This window comes from Oncorhynchus mykiss, chromosome 13 (genome assembly GCF_013265735.2).
Source record: "Oncorhynchus mykiss isolate Arlee chromosome 13, USDA_OmykA_1.1, whole genome shotgun sequence".
Taxonomy (NCBI): Eukaryota; Metazoa; Chordata; class Actinopteri; order Salmoniformes; family Salmonidae; genus Oncorhynchus; species Oncorhynchus mykiss.
In genome coordinates this window covers 34474521-34491828 of record NC_048577.1, presented here as the reverse complement: position 1 = coordinate 34491828, position 17308 = coordinate 34474521, and the positions used below count along the sequence as shown (strand labels likewise).

Sequence of the window (17308 nt, the reverse complement as noted above, 5' to 3'; positions counted from 1 at the left end):
GAGCTCAAGCTGTTTTGCAAGGAGGAATGTGAAAAAATGTCAGTCTCTCGATGTGCAAAACTGATAGACATACCCCAAGCGACTTACAGCTGTAATCGCAGCAAAAGGTGGCGCTACAAAGTATTAACTTAAGGGGGCTGAATAATTTTGCACTGCCAATTTTTCAGTTTTTGATTTGTTAAAAAAGTTTGAAATATCCAATAAATGTCATTCCACTTCATGATTGTGTCCCACTTGTTGTTGATTCTTCACAAAAAAATACAGTTTTATGTCTTTATGTTTGAAGCCTGAAATGTGGCAAAAGGTCGCAAAGTTCAAGGGGGCCGAATACTTTCGCAAGGCACTGTATATCCCACATCGGCACAAAATGAAAAGCCGTCTGTCATATTGGTTTGCTTACCCTATAAGCAGTTTATGACAAGGTGTGACCATGCTTTGTTTTGTTTTCTATCCAGCCATTATCAAAATGTCAACTTTTTAGTATATGTGACACAAATCCAATGCAAATTAATGCTACCTATATTAGCATTTTCAGGTCTTCATGTCCAAATTCAGCCATGATTAACTCAAGTTAAGTAACTTAAATTAGTTGGAACTGATACATTTGAATTGGTTAAAATGAGCTTTTCTAAACCCCTGCTCTGTGTGCCAATGCCTATATGTTTTAAGTGAGAAATTGAGAAAGAGGCAGTAGCCAAGGTTAAATGACAGAATAAACCAACAGCACACAGGTGTCATCAGAAGAGGCTTTATTTAGGTGCGTGGTAACTGAGGCCAGAGTGAAGGGCCTCCCCATGGTTAAAAAGAACAGATCGACTCCCAAACCCTCAGCCCCAACCTCCTAAACAGGTGATAAGTGTAAGTAATATAATGTAGTGAAAATTCCATCTAGCCTATCACAGGGCAAAGTGGAGGTCTTACTACCTTACCACCTATCCAATTACTCCAGATCTACACATTGCCTAAGGGTTAAGGGTGGGTTTGATACAACTGCTCTGATATAACCTTGGGCCACGTCTAATGACACATCTGAGTTTCAGGAGAGATGACTGTAAACACTGACTTCTGTACAAAAACAAAACCCCACGCGAGTCAAATTCCCCCCCCCCCACCCCGTCTCGCTTAAGAAAACAAAAAAACAGAAGAAATATGCTGTACAATTCATCAATTCACCTCAACTACAGTAGCAGACTCCATTTCTGTCTCCATTTACACCCGTTCTCAGATTTACAAAAACAAATAAAATAATCTCCTTGCATCTTACATAAAATAGAGTCTCCATATTATTTAGCTATTTACACATAGAATATTTACATTACAGCTTTATCGTACAGGCATTGCCAGGCAGCCCTCCGCGAAGGTCGTGACCCAGGGATCCTGAGAGAGTTGCAGGCAAACAAGTGTTGTCAGCGTCACTGGGTCCAGTTGTTTAACTCCATTTTCAAATGAGAAAATTCATCAATCAGCATATTAGAAACTATGGTGCAGTACAAGTGGCCATGATGATGGTACCATGCCTATAGAATAAAACGGGCCTTGGTTATTTTGTTGAGAGTTGTGTGACAATGGCTTTGTTAAATTGCGATAAAAATCATACTGAACTATACTGAACATTTTTGTACAAATCACAAACAATTCTCATGCTGTATTATCCTCATTGAAATGTACCCTGAGGTCAGGCAAAAGTGCTTGGTTGGTACAAATATGTTGGCTGCCATCATCTGTACTGTACATAAAGAAGGGTTTGTCTTGTGATGGTGAACCTGAGGCCTCAGTCTGAACACCCCCCCCCCCAAAGGGTGGGATTATCAAGAGCTGTCAATCAACAACTGACTCAGCCAATGAGAGAGATCTTTGAATGTGGGGAGCCAATAAGCCAATAAGCACATAAATGGGGTTCAGAGACTTTTCATTCCACCATCACTCAGAATACCACATCTTCTTGTGACATGGTGGAAGCTTTTGTTCAGAGGTATAAACTCTGGGTTTATTTTAGCCCAGAAGTACTAGTACAGGAGTATATTTTCTATTATCCAATTGTCACTGACTCATTGAGGGCTGCCACTGAGCGGTCGGTGGTAAGTGCCCATGTTGGCTGGTGGGGAGGGGTCAAGAGTTAGGTTAGAGGTCACAGGGTTAGATTGTCTCACGTCCGAGTAGTTCACAGAGAAAAGGTGGGACAATAGCAGGAATTGTCTGGGGGTCAAATGTCATAGAGACTTCAGTTCAACTGGTCTAGTAAAACAAAGCCGGCCTTTCCCCATTTGGGCTAACCATCCTGGTTTGGGTAAGTTCAGAAAGGTTCAGTTGGGGAAGGGGGTTTGGTGGCAGTGCAAACTGGACAGGCTTCACTTGGACGTGAAAGCAAAAGCATGACTTGGTGTTGGGGAAACAAAAACAAATCAAACAAAAGTCTACTATTCATTCATCCTCTGCACAAAATGGCTGTCCAATTTGCTACTCAAGTCAGTCCTGAAACCTCTTGCCCTCCTCATACATCAACATGCTCACAAAGTCACACGCACAAGGCTTCAAAGAAAAGAGTTCCAGTCATTTTTCTCAGCCGTTTCCAGCAGTCTGAGTATTGTACACAAAATCAGCGGTGGCTCGTGACAAGCAGACCGGGAAGGGTGTGGGAGGAAGCCAGGAAAACACAGAGCATAGCAAAGTTACAAAAATGGCTAGCTGATTCATCCAATCAGAGTTGAGGCCATTGAGGAGGGCAGAGTTGCAGTGGAGAAGGGGGGGGTATGGGGGCGATCTCCCTCTTTCTCGTCCCTCTTCTCACACTTTCTCTCACATGTCTTTGGGCTCCATCTTGCAGGACATTTCAAAGAGCAGGTTCTGATTGTCAATGACCTGCAGCTGGCGAATGTAGGCCTTGGTCTGGAGGTGAGAGGGGGAAGGCTCTGTATCCAAAGCTACGAGAGAGAGAGAGGTCAGTTCATTAGTTAAACATACCCAACAAAACAATTTAAGCAGTAATCATATTTCACCACCTAGATCAGGGTCCCTCAACTGGCGTCCTGCTGGTGGTTTTATTTGCCCCCCCAAGTTCTTAGCACAAAAATATTTTTTTGTATAATTATTATTAGACATTAAAGTCTGCAAAAACACATATATATGCTGCGATCCTCTAGTTAGGTCAAGTGAAAGTTGTGGGGTATCTGCCGCCGCCCGGTGGTGAGATCAGGACATTGCACGCCACAGCATGTTCTCTGGGGGTTACACTACCATATAGCGCAGGGATCATCAACTATATAGTTGATGATCCCTGCGCTATATGGTAGTGTAACCCCCAGAGAACATGCTGTGGCGTGCAATGTCCTGATCTCACCACCGGGCGGCGGCAGATACCCCACAACTTTCACTTGACCTAACTAGAGGATCGCAGCAGCATCTGCTCACGACGAGCCCACACAATGCAGCAGGCAAAGAAACTGGTTTGATTCAGTTCTAACCAACAGCAAAACACTTTGTCAGGCAGGCTATCAATAGCCTCAACTTGTCCTTTCCCATTCTGGGTGCAGCAAATCCTTCTTGGATGCATCGTTATCCTCCTCTGTGCCACCATCACAACAGCAGCAGCGATCTATAGGATAAGATGGCCATTTTACTACTGAGCCCAAAGGGCCATTTTGAAGCTGTTCCCTTTGGGGGGGGGGGGGGGGGGGGTCAATGGGTTTGTGAATGTGGTGTATGCCTGAATGTAGACTATACCTGTCGGAGAACACGGGGTTAAATGTGTGCTCTAGCTCGCTAAGCAGAAGTAACCTATACTTAATGGAATGAGATGACCATTGTCAAAGTCACTCAGGTGGAGAAAAAAAAAAGATGGTGAAAAATAGAGGGATTGAAATGAGGGAGAGAGACCCCTGCGGTCATCCAACGAGGCACTTTGTCATGCAGTCCATTAGGATACAGTGGTAATCTCAGACAATGTACCGCTGTAACTAAGCCCTCTAGGACTTATGCATCTAAGCCCAGATTCATTATAGCACTGTGTACCATATAATACACATCTAAAAAAGGGTTTCAGCACTTCCTTCAACTGGTCTGAGGATCCCGAAGACGATGGAATATTCCAGAGTGAAAAGAAACACCATTTTGTCACTTTCAGGTAGAAGCTATTCAACCTCAGGTTCTACCCACCACAGTTTACGTCAAGTCTTGATTTTGTGTTCTTTATACTTCACAAAAGGAGCTTAAGCCTTGGAATTAACTTGTCATCTAATAGACTGAACTAGATCTGTAACTAGATCTAAAAGTAAAATACAACAACAACAACATTAACCCTGCCCTGGCTGAGACAACATCATGCACTGATTAAGGTCATGGTATGACGTGAAGCAGTGAGGCTTGGCTCTGGTCTCAGGTCGCAAGTTTTAACTTCACGTACACAAGTACAGTGAAATGCCTTTCTTGTAAAGCTCCAACCCCAACAATGCTTTACTCCATATCAATGTAGCAGTACAAATAAGGTACAGTACTTTATGTTATTTTAGTGGCGTTCAACATTGTGTGGTGTTTGTCCATTAGCAAGTGCACTGTGTCAGGAGTGTTCCCATGAGAATGTTCTCACATTTTTCTTCTCCAAATATCTAGACGTAGAGTATTTTTCTAGGTATAACATGCTTGTACATGTGAAGAATCCTCAGCTGGTATAAAACCTCTACATGTTGTGTTGTATGTAGACAGGCCAAGTTGTTCACCTGCTGTGAAACCCTCTCTTTATGCCCCCATGTCAATAAATACACAGCGATAAGAGGGGGGCGAAAGCCAACGTTCTACTGGGTTATCGAGTGTCTTTGCGTTAGAGTCTTATATCACGTCAGCAATCTCTTGTGTGTGTTGATCGGGGCACAGCGTTAGACTGGACGTGGGCCGGACGTCGATGATCTTAGTGTGGCCGACAGCGTCGCGCTATACTGAAACTAATGAGCGTAAGGCACGGAGTAGCGCACGAGCGCGATACAAATTAAATCACACTGACGCTTGGAGATGCTGGCTCTTAAAAAATAGTGGACCAGGCTGTGAGATGTGTTGTGTAACCGTGAGAGTGATATTATGGAGTGTTAAGCAAGCTACTAGACGATGCAATACCAACATTAGCGAGTGTTTTAGCATGTGATGCTACGTGATAATAATGATATTTAACATGCTAGGCTGTGTGATAGCCATGTCGCAGCGTTTTGAGCTGTACCCAGTGCGGTGATTTCACGCTAGTGGGCGTTTATGCAAACTAGGCTGTGTAACGAATGATAATGTTAACGTGTTAAACTCAACTTAGTGGAGTGTTTTAGCAAGGTGGTTTGTCAGACAGTAATATCATTCATTATGGGTGGAGAATGCCTGTGTGGGTGTGTAGTGGTCGTGAATGGCGGTTGTGTGATTGAACGGCCCCGAGGCCTGTGCTGTTCTAAGCAGATGGCAGGGTGGAGCTCGGCTCCTTCAAGACTATTCTTAACAGACAGGTGTGCCTGTGGCCATTAACGCTTACCTAGTTGGGAGCTCCTGTATCGTCTGATGCTCCTCACCATCTCTGCAACTTTATGCTGGAAGAGAGAGGAGAAGCGTGTAGTAAGACAGTAGTCAGGGAAATCGGGGGTGGGGGGGTGTAACTTGTTGTCCAGGGAATCACGCCGATTGTGCCGAATAGAAACAGACATGTATTTCTTTGGCTATTCTGTCAGTGGCTGAACGTACACTTACCATCTTCTCAAAATTGACAAGCTCCCCATGAAACGACTTGCAGCTCTCGTGGAGGAAGGTCAGATCTGAGAGAGAGAGAGAGAGAGAGAGAGAGAGAGAGAGAGAGAGAGAGAGAGAGAGAGAGAGAGAGAGAGAGAGAGAGAGAGAGAGAGAGAGAGAGAGAGAGAGAGAGAGAGAGAGAGAGAGAGAGAGAGAGAGAGAGAGAGAGAGAGAGAGAGAGAGAGAGAGAGAGAGAGAGAGAGAGAGAGAGAGAGAGAGAGAGAGAGAGAGAGAGAGAGAGAGAGAGAGAGAGAGAGAGAGAGAGAGAGAGAGAGAGAGAGAGAGAGAGAGAGAGAGAGAGAGAGAGAGAGAGAGAGAGAGAGAGAGAGAGAGAGAGAGAGAGAGAGAGAGAGAGAGAGAGAGAGAGAGAGAGAGAGAGAGAGAGAGAGAGAGAGAGAGAGAGAGAGAGAGAGAGAGAGAGAGAGAGAGAGAGAGAGAGAGAGAGAGAGAGAGAGAGAGAGAGAGAGAGAGAGAGAGAGAGAGAGAGAGAGAGAGAGAGAGAGAGAGAGAGAGAGAGAGAGAGAGAGAGAGAGAGAGAGAGAGAGAGAGAGAGAGAGAGAGAGAGAGAGAGAGAGAGAGAGAGAGAGAGAGAGAGAGAGAGAGAGAGAGAGAGAGAGAGAGAGAGAGAGAGAGAGAGAGAGAGAGGAGAGAGGCAGAGAGAGAGAGAGAAAAAGAAGAGACAGGGAGAGAGAGAGAAAGGTAAACACACGGTGAAGGCAGGGAACAGTTAAGTAATGGCTTGTGGACACCTGCCCCAGCAGCTGCCTTTGTCTACCGGTGCTTTAGCCCATAGACGGAGGACAGGTAGGACCGAGAGAGGGAGACAAGCCAAAGAGTCACAATCCGTGATCCCTTCATAGGAACTGGAATTTGCGGGTGCTGGGTGAAAGGGGGGCATGTTTAATCGAGACGATACGCCCAGTCAGAAAGAATGTTCTGAATGCTGCTGATGGCACTAGACCTGGGGGAGGGAGGGTGTTTGTGCGTGTGGTGGAGGGAGGGAGGGAGGTGAGGCGATACGCTAATGTGACCTTTTTCCACCCCTGGACTAAAGATGCTAGGAGCTGAGCTTTAAGAGCTGCACACTGGACAGCAGGCACGCCTTCTCTTCCCAAACACACACACACACACACACACACACACAGCAGATTAACTTTGCCAACCAACTCTCTATCACACACATAGCAAGCATATGCATCTTCCGCCCTCACTCCCCCACCATCACCCACACAGAGAGAGAGAAAAGCCAGATGCATCTTACTCTTCAACGTACACATGCCTGCTTGAACTGTTCAGTTATTTAACCACAGAGATGAACGGACAAAGGCTATCGTTCTGAACCAGCGAGCGCGGTACCAGGAAGCCCTCACTGAGCTGTCAGGTTACGCACAATATTTTGAAAATGCTTCACCCGGCCACCCAGGTCAGAGTGAAATATCACAGAGAATGATATGAGGTTGTACTAGCATTTAAAAAAGGTGCCACACCTAGAATTTCTCCCCCATGTGGAAGCTAGGGTAATTGATACAGCAATATAGGCTGCATTCAAAACAAAATCTCCCAGTCTTCTCATTGAGCTTTAGTCTTTCACTTTTGGTTTTGGTCCAAACAGCTGTAAAAACTATTTTTTTGTTATTAAAAATATATTTCACAGCGATTTAGTACAATGATTCGCTACAGTATTCAGTGCTTGTTTTCTCAAACTGAAATTGAGTGAACAGTGTAGAATATTAGTAACCAGGACATGACGGAGCGATTTCTACTTGGCCACTCGACCTGGTTTCCACTAGAAACACAGCCAAAAATCAGCTTTCCCATTTTGTCAACAGATGCCGCTCCTACGGGAGAAATCAATAGACGAATATCACAACACTGGTGGGTAAGTTCTACTGTACAAAACAATCATTCCACTATTACTACTGACATATTATGGACATTTTCTGATGCAGCATTTTTTTCAAATCCTATGGGTTGCACCATTTATTATTTTATTTACCTGTTATTTTACCAGGTAAATTGACCGAGAACACGTTCTCATTTACAGCAACGACCTGGGGAATAGTTACAGGGGAGAGGGGGGTGAATGAGCCAATCGTAAACTGGGGATGATTAGGTGACCGTGATGGTATGCGGGCCAGATTGGGAAGGACACCGGGTTTAACACCCCTACTCTTACGATAAGTGCCATGGGATCTTTAATGACCTCAGAGTCAGGACACCCGTTTAACGTCAGATCCGAAAGACAGCACCCTACACAGGGCAGTCCCCCCAATCACTGCCCTGGGGCATTGGAATATTTTTTAGACCAAAGGAAAGAGTGCCTCCTACTGGCCCTCCAACACCACTTCCAGCAGCATCTGGTCTCCCATCCATGGACTGACCAGGACCAAACCTGCTTAGCTTCAGAAGCAAGCCAGCAGTGACATGCTGGTGGCCATTTAGAAACATTTAGTAATACATATAGCAATGCTTATGCAGTATGGTTGTTAAGCTGCTAGCCAGCAGATGTGTCCTACCCATAGAGAATGAGAGTACTCTAGTGCCCAAAAGCCTGTTTTAGCATGGGCAAGGACTTTCAGCATTTTGTAGTCAACTGGGTTAAAGGGATAGTTCATGGATTGCTGTACCTTGTCCATAGACTGCTTACAGGCTAAAGAAACCAATGTGTTATTTCTTAATTTGGGTGAACTAACCCTTTAATGAAGGATCACATAATTCTATCTAGGTCATCAGGAGGATCAGCTAATGAATTATACTCGTGCGCAAACATTTCATAACTGCAGGTGGCAGTATGCACCATTTCAGTTTGTTTACCAACTGATTAATAACAGTACAAGAAAATTGACAACTACAAAATGGAGATGGCCTCAATTGCGCTGCCCGTGCGCTCACAGACGCCACATTGGGACAGATACAAAGATGAGTCCTTTATCATTCTCTATGGTCTTATTATGAAAAAGTGGAAGCATTTAGCTGTGAAAGGAGTCGACCTGGTAGCCGTAGGAGTTGATTTTTTTTTAAAAGTATGTACGTTGTCTTGTACGTTTGTCTTGTTTAAGTTCATGGTCCTCTGTAGCTCAGTTGGAAGAGCATGGTAATTGCAACACCGGGATAGTGGGTCCGATCCCCGGGACCAGCCAAATGTTTTTTTTTTTAAATTACGTACACATGACTAAGTCACTTCGGATAAAAAGCCTCATTATTATTTCACAAGAACATTTTAGTCATTTAGCAGACACTCTTCTCCAAAGCGACTTACGGTAAGTGAGTGGATAGTGTAAAAAATAATTTTTTAAAGTTGGTCCCCCAGGAGAATCAAACCCACAACCCTGGTGCCATGCTCTACCAACTGAGCTACATTATTATTTTACAGTACACCAAAAACCATTCTGTGATTCTATTGGACCATTGGTGGAAAACAGCTGCATAAAAATACTACAACGTTAGATTGAATTGATCTTCAAATAAGGAAGAGACTTGAGAGCAGCCCTGTATAGGAAACTAGGAGCTGGCGTCATTCTTAACTTGACATTCATTATATTGGAGCCTGGTATACACAGCATTCAAATATAAAACATTCCACACGTTTTTGGTGTCTAAGTGACATTGATAAGAGAGCTTTTATACTCTGTGTGTGTGTGTGTGTGTGTGTGTGTGTGAGAGAACGAGACAAGCAAACACTTAAGTGTAATATACTACACATTAAGGAAATTGCACACACAGTATTATGGTGTAGAATGATGTAAGTACATAACCAATCTATTATCACAGCGATGAATTACAGCTAGCCTATATAATAAGGGGAGTGATATTTTGTTGATCCAATTCCTGAACAGATCCAATTCTTTGTTAATCTAAAAAAGATGAGATATCCCTTGCCTTGAAATGATTAGATTTGAAAGAGGAATGGAGAGAAAAGAATGGGGGGAAAAAAAGGAGTTGACACTCAAAGCAGGGTACATGGCAACGGTGGAGGGAGGTCAGGGTGGAAGGAGGAAGGGGGTAGAGCTCATTATGGAGCTGATCACCTGTGGAGGTGTGTGCTCTCAAAGCAGAGAAATGAATGCCACCTGGTTATGTTGATAGACAGGGTCCCCCATGCTGAGTTAAAAGGGTGTGCGTGGGAGAGAAAGGAAATGATAGGGAGAAGGAGAGAGAAAAACACGCTTTTCTTAGATAATGAGGGACTTCTGTTGTGAAGTTGGAGCGGTAGGTTATGAAGTGCCTCAATGCCGATGCGTGTGCCTCAAGCCTGTGTTCATGTTGCATGTGTGTGTGTGTGGATATGCTGGATGTCTTTGTACGTCTGTATGTGTTAGTGTAATGACTGAATGTACAGCCGTCTTTATTCACTCCTCAAGAGGATGCAGAAGTACGTTACATGTAGACTCCAGCATCGGCCTCATTTAACATGAAACGAGTCACATACTCGTGTTGCCCAGCAGGGAGGCAGCATGCTGAGCTCTGTGTGTGTGCAGGGTAGAGGTAGCCTGAGCACCATTCTCTTCAGCAAACATTCCACTGCCATTCCAAATGACAAGGAGTGGAATGTTCGCTAAAGAGACTGGTACCCAGGCTAGGGTTGAGGGAGATGGAGAGATTAACTATGGGTTTTAATTAGCAAGGCGGGCTGAAAGGCTGCCTTCTAATCAGCATTGTGTGTGTGTGTGTGTGTGTGTGTGTGTGCGCGCACGTCTGAGAGATGTTATGAGCTCACATCTGGACAACATCTGGAGGGTAGAGTGAGTGTGTGTTTGAGGGGGGTTGTAGAGGTTTGTGCCCCTGTTTTCAGCACCACACACACACACCGTGTAGCGTTTCCTCAGCTATGGTGTGTGTGTGTGTGTCCATGGCCAGAGAGAAACCTTGAGGAGCGGCCCGGCGTCACTCATTTAGTCTGTGGCTTGAGCCAATGGCGACCTGTGTGGATGGGGTGTGTGAGGGTGTGTTTTGTATTAGTAAAGATGCATATTTGTGGCGAAGAACATATGCATTTGGGTAGTGGAGAGAGAGAACTACAGTGTTTGTGTGAATTTACTTGCTGTGTGTATAGTGTGTGTGTGTGTGTCTGTCTGTCTCACCTTTGAGCAGCAGCGGTGTGAAGGGGATGAGAGGGGGCCTGAGGCTGCCCATCAGGTCTCTGTACGACTTGTGGTTCCTGGATGGATCCTGAAAAACAACAACGCGTTCACTCACTCACCCTTCACTAAATGTGCCTTTATAAATGAACCCGTAGCCACATACGGATTGGGGTCATTTACTTTTTGAGGTCAGAAGACCTATTTTATAATTGTTGACTGACAAATGGAACTGAGCTCAACCCTGATACATAGTAAGCCCATATTATAGGGGCTCCATCAACTGTCCCCTTGGAGACCCCGAACAGCCACTCACCGCAATGCTCTCAAACTGCTGGAACTGCTTCCTGAACTTCCCAGGTAGGCCCTGCCACAAACAAATAGTCCCCAGAGTTATAAACAAATCCCTACGCCAGTGTGTTTGCTGACGTGCATGTTGACTGTCTGCATAGAGGGGTATGTATCATAGGAGGTTGGTGGCACCTTAACTGGGGGAGGACAGGCCTGTGGTCATGGCAGGAGTGGAATGGTATCAAATACATCATTCCATTTACTCCTTTCCAGCCATTATTTGCTGTCTCACACTCAGCAGCCTCCACTGTGTGTGTGTGTGTGTGTGTGTGTGTGGTGTGTGTTTTACCTCCCAGGTGAGGCGAAGGCGGCTGACTGCAGGGTTGTCCAACCCAAGAACAACAGCTAGGAAGGACAGCAGGTCCTGCTGCTGCTTACACCTGGAGTACACACACGTTAGATAAGACTAGAACAATAACACACACTTCACCATAAACTAAAACGCCGTAAAACACACTGTTAGGAATGATCAAATAACACTACTTGGCACTATTTTAAACTATTATTGTGGCCACACACACACCATTAAAACGCATATCATCAATACAACACACCTAGTTGTAATACAATTCAATAGGTCACCCGGAACTCACAGAGCTGCGATCTTGATGAACTTGCGGAGGAGCTGCACCCTCTTGGGCAGCGACTGGCACTGCAGGATCTCGGTGGCGACCCAATGCTGCACCTCACTGCATCGCTGCAGTACCAGCTCAAGGTTGAGGGGGCGCCAGCGAGCCTGCTCGCCGTGGAACACATAGCACACAAACTCCACCTGGACATTCCAATGAAGAAACGTACTATAAGTCTACCTCATCAAAAATGTAGGTAGACCACACACAGCATAAATCCTTATCATGGATAACTTCTTTTGCAATTATTTGGCAGAGGTTCCGCCCAGAACTAACAGCTCCACCAATCACTGACCTCATGCACGCAGCTGAAGAGCTCCCAGTCAAACACCACCAGCTGAGTGGCTACCTCCTCAGCACTCATGTCATGGAGTTTACTGTCACCGGGTGACCAGTGGATCTCCTCAGGTAAGGGAAGCTAAGGAGAGAGAGAGAAGAAAAAAAAGTCTTACCAGAGAAGCTTTGGACTAAAGCACCTTCATTGTTTCATCTCCTTAGCATGTTTTTGATAACTTTATGAGCACAATAATGACTCAAATGTAAACAATGTTGTCTAGAGCGATCCAAAATGGCCATCAGCCAGGACTTTTGTTTCTCCATTGTTAAGTGATGACTCGTGTTCTAGGACTCACCAGGCTCTCCAGCTCGGAGGGCTCGCAGGCAAACAGGTGAGTGTTGACTCCCAGGGTGGTGAAGACCGCCTCGTCGCTAGGCCGGAAAGCGGTCTTCTCTGAGAACACAGCACAGATGAGCCCACACATCAGCACACACGCAATGGATTAGTAGAGATTCCAGCAACACATAACAAGAAGCACACAGAGACACGCCAGAACATCAACGAACTGTTTTCATCTCCATAGAGTCAAAACACTTTGGCAGCTTAGCGCCAAACAGTGGTGGGTAGTCATTTGTGGATTTAAATCTAAACCTCTTTGTGGATGTAAGCGTCGCTGTTAGAAACAATCATGTCAAAGCTTGCATTGTCTGATTGGGTGTTTTGGTTGTGGCCGTTTTTTTCCCCTGCAGAACGCCAATCAAAAGTAGGCATGGCGAGAAGTAATCGTAGGTTTAAAGTATACAGTATCTGTGTGTGGGTGGTCCTACCCCCGGCGGAGGTGACAGCCACCAGCAGCAGGTTGCCAGGTTGGGTTGGCTGGTCTTCGCTGTACTGAAGCTTCTCCCTGACTAGTGCCAGTATCTCCCCCACGCGGCACGACAGACGGCTGCGGATCGTCACGTACGAGTGGTCCGGCGTGTACACCCTGCAAAAGACTGTGCGCACACACACACACACAGCCGTTTTAACTTCACCCACATGGCTTTAGTGTGTACAACATCTGTCCCATATCCTCATATCGGTTGGCCTATATCTGAATACCTTAGAAAGGAAAATACCACTCAAAAACAATCTTTGGGTATTTTTTGTTTCTTCTTCATTAGTCCACTGTTGATACAGTCCCAAAATGTTTTGTATGTGAGAAATGACGTTTTTTTCCCCCAAGATATAGAACTTTCAAAATACAGAAAGTATCACAGGTATGATTGATGTGTCTCACTCACTCTCATCTGAGCCCCGGAAGGCCTCTCTGGGCTGCAGACAGGCATCGATGCGACGGAAGTGGCGGAAAAGAGGGCGGACCTGCTTCTTCCGAATCTCCTTGTCCTCCTCTGAGCTGCTTAGGGAAACACAGTAGACGGTCTCGTCAGTCTTTGCATCCTTTCAAAGCCAGCGAGTTTTTAAATTGGGTGCGACGGCTTGTGTGCCGCAGTGGGATGGGACCCACAAGGTCTGTATGTACCGTTGCCTGCAAGTAAGTAGATTGTAATTAATAGGGGCCAGAGTTCTTCCTTACAAGGTCAGGGGAAACTCCTAGCCCTATTTATAGGAGGAGGCACCACAATGTGTTAGATAAGCCCGTGTGAGCTAGGAGGCTAAAGGAGAAACCAAGGCCATTAAAACAACCGACAGTGGCTTTGCGAAAGTATTCACCCCCCCTTGGCATTTTTTCTATTTTGTTGCCTTACAACTTGGAACTAAAATATATTTTTTGGGGGGGGGTTTGTATCATTTGATTTACACAACATGCCTACCCTTTTGAAGATGCTAAATATTTTTATTGTGAAACAAACAAGAAATAAGACCAAAAAAAACAGAACTTGAGCGTGCATAACTATTCACCCCCCCCCCCCCCCCCCCCCCCCGAATTCAGTACTTTGCAGAGCCACCTTTTGTAGCAATTACAGCTGCAAGTCTCTTGGGGTATGTCTCTATAAGCTTGGCACATCTAGTGACTGGGATTTTTGCCCATTCTTCAAGGCAAAGCTGCTACAGCTCCTTCAAGTTGGATGGGTTCCGCTGGTGTACAGCAATCTAAGTCATACAACAGATTCTCAATTGGATTGAGGTCTGGGCTTTGACTAGGCCATTCCAAGACATTTAAAATGTTTCCCGTTAAACCACTCGAGTGTTGCTTTAGCAGTATGCTTAGGGTCATTGTCCTGCTGGAAGGTGAACCTCCGTCCCAAATCTCTGGAAGACAAACATTTTCTAAATAATGGATTTAATGGTGCTCCGTGGGATGTTCAGCATTTTGGATATTTTTTTATAACCCAACCCTGATCTGTAGTTCTCCACAACTTTGTCCCTGACCTGTTTGGAGAGCTCCTTGGTCTTCATGGTGCCCCTTGCTCGGTGGTGTTGCAGACTCTGGGGCCTTTCATAACAGGTGTATGTATACTGAGATCATGTGACAGATCATGTGGCACTTAAATAAAGTCCACCTGTGTGCAATCTAACTGACTTACTATGTGACTTCTGAAGGTAATTGGTTGCACCAGATCTTATTTAGGGGCTTCATAGCAAAGGGGGTGAATACATATGCACGCACCATTGTAACATTTTTTACATTTTTTGAAACAAGTTCTTTTTTTCATTTCACTTCAACAATTGAGTATTTTGTGTATGTCAAATTACATGAAATCTAAATAATAATCCATTTAAATTACAGGTTGTAATGCAACAAAATAGGAGAAATGCCAAGGGGGGTGAATACTTTTGCAAGGCACTGTATTACACTAACAGTGATTGTTAAACTTGTGAGATAAAAGGCATTCAGACTAAACCAAGAGGAGTGACACAGCAACATCCAGCTGCAATGCCTTTCACAGCCCCAGAACACTAGAAAATCTGTCCCTAGCAGACTGGTGCTAAAAGGCAAGACTGCGGGCTCGGTGTGTGTGTGTGTATATGTGCGTGTGTATCTGGCTGGCGTGGATGTGTGACTTACGGGCACTGGAGGATCTCGGTCCAGCGCTGAAGCTTCAGCACGTCTTCCACGAGCTCGGGGAACTGACTGAGTTCTTGGACTGCACACAGATATAGCTCCTGAGGCAGAGGAGAGACATCACATTCAGAGAGGGAGTGCACTTTGTGCCTCTTGTCTGTGTGCTCGTTTGTGTCTACCAGCACTGTGTGGGCAGTTGCAGTTCGTCACAAGATCTGCTGCTAGACAGACTGCATCTACAGTATTCCAGAAAGAAAGGAGAGATCGAGAGGGAGAGAAATAAAGCGAGACAGAACAGAGCAGTGGAAGAAGCCAAGGGGTCTGTGTGAAAGAAACTGACAAGAGATGTGTTATTAAATGTGACTACAGAAGGAAAGGTAGAAGCGCCCCAAAAGCCGCCTCACTTCCCAAGGTGTGCTCAGCTGAGTCAGTTCCGTCACCATGACAACCCGGGTGGCCCTAAAAAGAGTGCCGCCAGAATCAACACTCCACCCAGAGAGAACGCCACAGCACACGGCGTTGATGCCAGGCTGCTTGGATGGAAGAGCAGGTGTGTGTGTGTGCTTGTAGTGTGTGTTTAACACTGACAAGTAATTCGATCTCACACCATCGTCCTGCAGGATGGCTATTGTGTGTGTGGTGTATCTGTGCACACGTGTGTGTGTGTGTGTGTGTGTGTGTGTGTGTTGGACCAGTACCTTGGGGAAGCTGTTGGACCTCTCGCCCTCTTCCTGCAGCAGTTCTCTGTATGTGTCCAGGTAACGGAAGGCAACACTCAGCACAGCCTGCTTCCTCTCTGCCCCGTCCCAGCTGGGCCAGCCCTCACCTGCCTTCCCCTCGACACCAAATCTGAACCCAGAGTCAAGGAGAAACGCCACAGAGACAGACGGAGAGAGAATATCTACTGATGCCTGTCATTAGGAGATTGATATTGAAGCTGGAGAGAGCTATTTTATAGTACTTATTTACTATACACACCAAAATGATTTATGTCGTACTAGCACAAATTACACTCTTTGTAATTGCATCATAGTTGCACAACAGCGGTTGTGAATACCTTCACGCACACACCACACTGACAGAAGGCACACATTAAAATGACCGCTCACACAGACACATGCAGACGCTCAAAGACATCCTGTGGAAACGCAACTAAACTCACTGAAACACACAGCTGGAGAACCATGGTCACCTGACGCGCAGATGGAAAAACAGTATTTCAGTGCAGTGTGTTCAGAGTCAAACAAGCAACTAGTAATTACAGCTTAGCCAGAGCAGAGCAGAGCGCTGTGTGGTGAAGGCTCTCAGACACACCCATCGTTGCCCACACACACACTCTCCTCTTTCCTCCAGCTCCCAGCACAACAGGAGGAGAGCATCTTAGCAAATAATGCAGGAAAGCGTTTGAAGAGCTCTGCACGGCATAGTCTTTCCACCAGAATTAGTGTGATATTTGGATATTTTCAGTCTGTGACTTGAAGCATGCCATCATGCGTCTGTGTTGTACTCACCACCAAAGAGTAGTCATACGTGCGCACGCATGCACACGGGGAAACCTGACATCCTATTCTAAATATAAAAAGGGACTACCCACCTGACTTCACGGCTAAACTTAAGGGGACTATCCCTGACACTCTCCTCTATTTCAGACCACAATCCAAGTCCACCATTGGCCTGTGACCTACAAACTCACACACTGAACAGTATTTACCAATGCCTTCGATGACATTCCAGATCTAGTAATTCTATATCTATGATCCCCTGTTCGCCTAATTCTCCCAGCTCCAGAAACAGCAACCTAACCCTAAGGCCAACTGCTGGGTTTATATTGCACTCCAGTTTCTAACTCTCTCGGTTCTGTTCAATTGGGTTGTGTTCTATTGCTGGTGTGGGAGTTTGGCCCCAGCCCCCACAGTGGCTAGGAGTCCCCCCACAGGGCTCTTCAACATAGCTGGGGTTCTGGGCTTTGATCACTCAGCCACTACAAGTGTGGTGTAGTGTGTATGTGTCTTTAGAGTGTGTGTGAAGGGTCTGGGATGAGTTGTTCAGGGAGAGTGAAGTAAAGGGAAGAATTCTCAGTTTTCCTAATGGAATTGGAGGTAGCTTTTGTTTTCATTTCCAGCAGGAAGCCAAACACATTTCCACAAAAAAAAAGAAGATCTGATTAGGCTGGAATAGGGCCAGCGAGACTGAGGGAGAGGTATGGATGGAGAGA

General features: G+C 45.5%; 1 protein-coding gene across 2 annotated transcripts in view; it reads right to left on the bottom strand.

Moving 5' to 3' along the window:
* Nucleotides 1-734: 734 nt before the first annotated feature.
* LOC110486183 (rap guanine nucleotide exchange factor-like 1) overlaps nt 735-17308 on the bottom strand; it is a 32987-nt gene continuing 16413 nt past the window's right edge. Inside the window, exons 3-15 of one of the 2 annotated variants that reach the window (XM_021557604.2) lie at nt 15792-15942; nt 15097-15194; nt 13370-13485; nt 12914-13081; nt 12442-12539; nt 12105-12227; nt 11774-11952; nt 11470-11560; nt 11146-11196; nt 10833-10920; nt 5713-5777; nt 5501-5555; nt 735-2921 (exon numbers count right to left, since the gene is read on the bottom strand). In XM_021557604.2, the coding sequence (XP_021413279.2) occupies nt 2797-2921; nt 5501-5555; nt 5713-5777; nt 10833-10920; nt 11146-11196; nt 11470-11560; nt 11774-11952; nt 12105-12227; nt 12442-12539; nt 12914-13081; nt 13370-13485; nt 15097-15194; nt 15792-15942 (1408 nt within the window). In that variant the 3' untranslated portion in view covers nt 735-2796. The remainder of the gene's footprint in view (nt 2922-5500; nt 5556-5712; nt 5778-10832; nt 10921-11145; nt 11197-11469; nt 11561-11773; nt 11953-12104; nt 12228-12441; nt 12540-12913; nt 13082-13369; nt 13486-15096; nt 15195-15791; nt 15943-17308) is intronic. The other variant, XM_021557605.2, reaches the window with a different exon arrangement.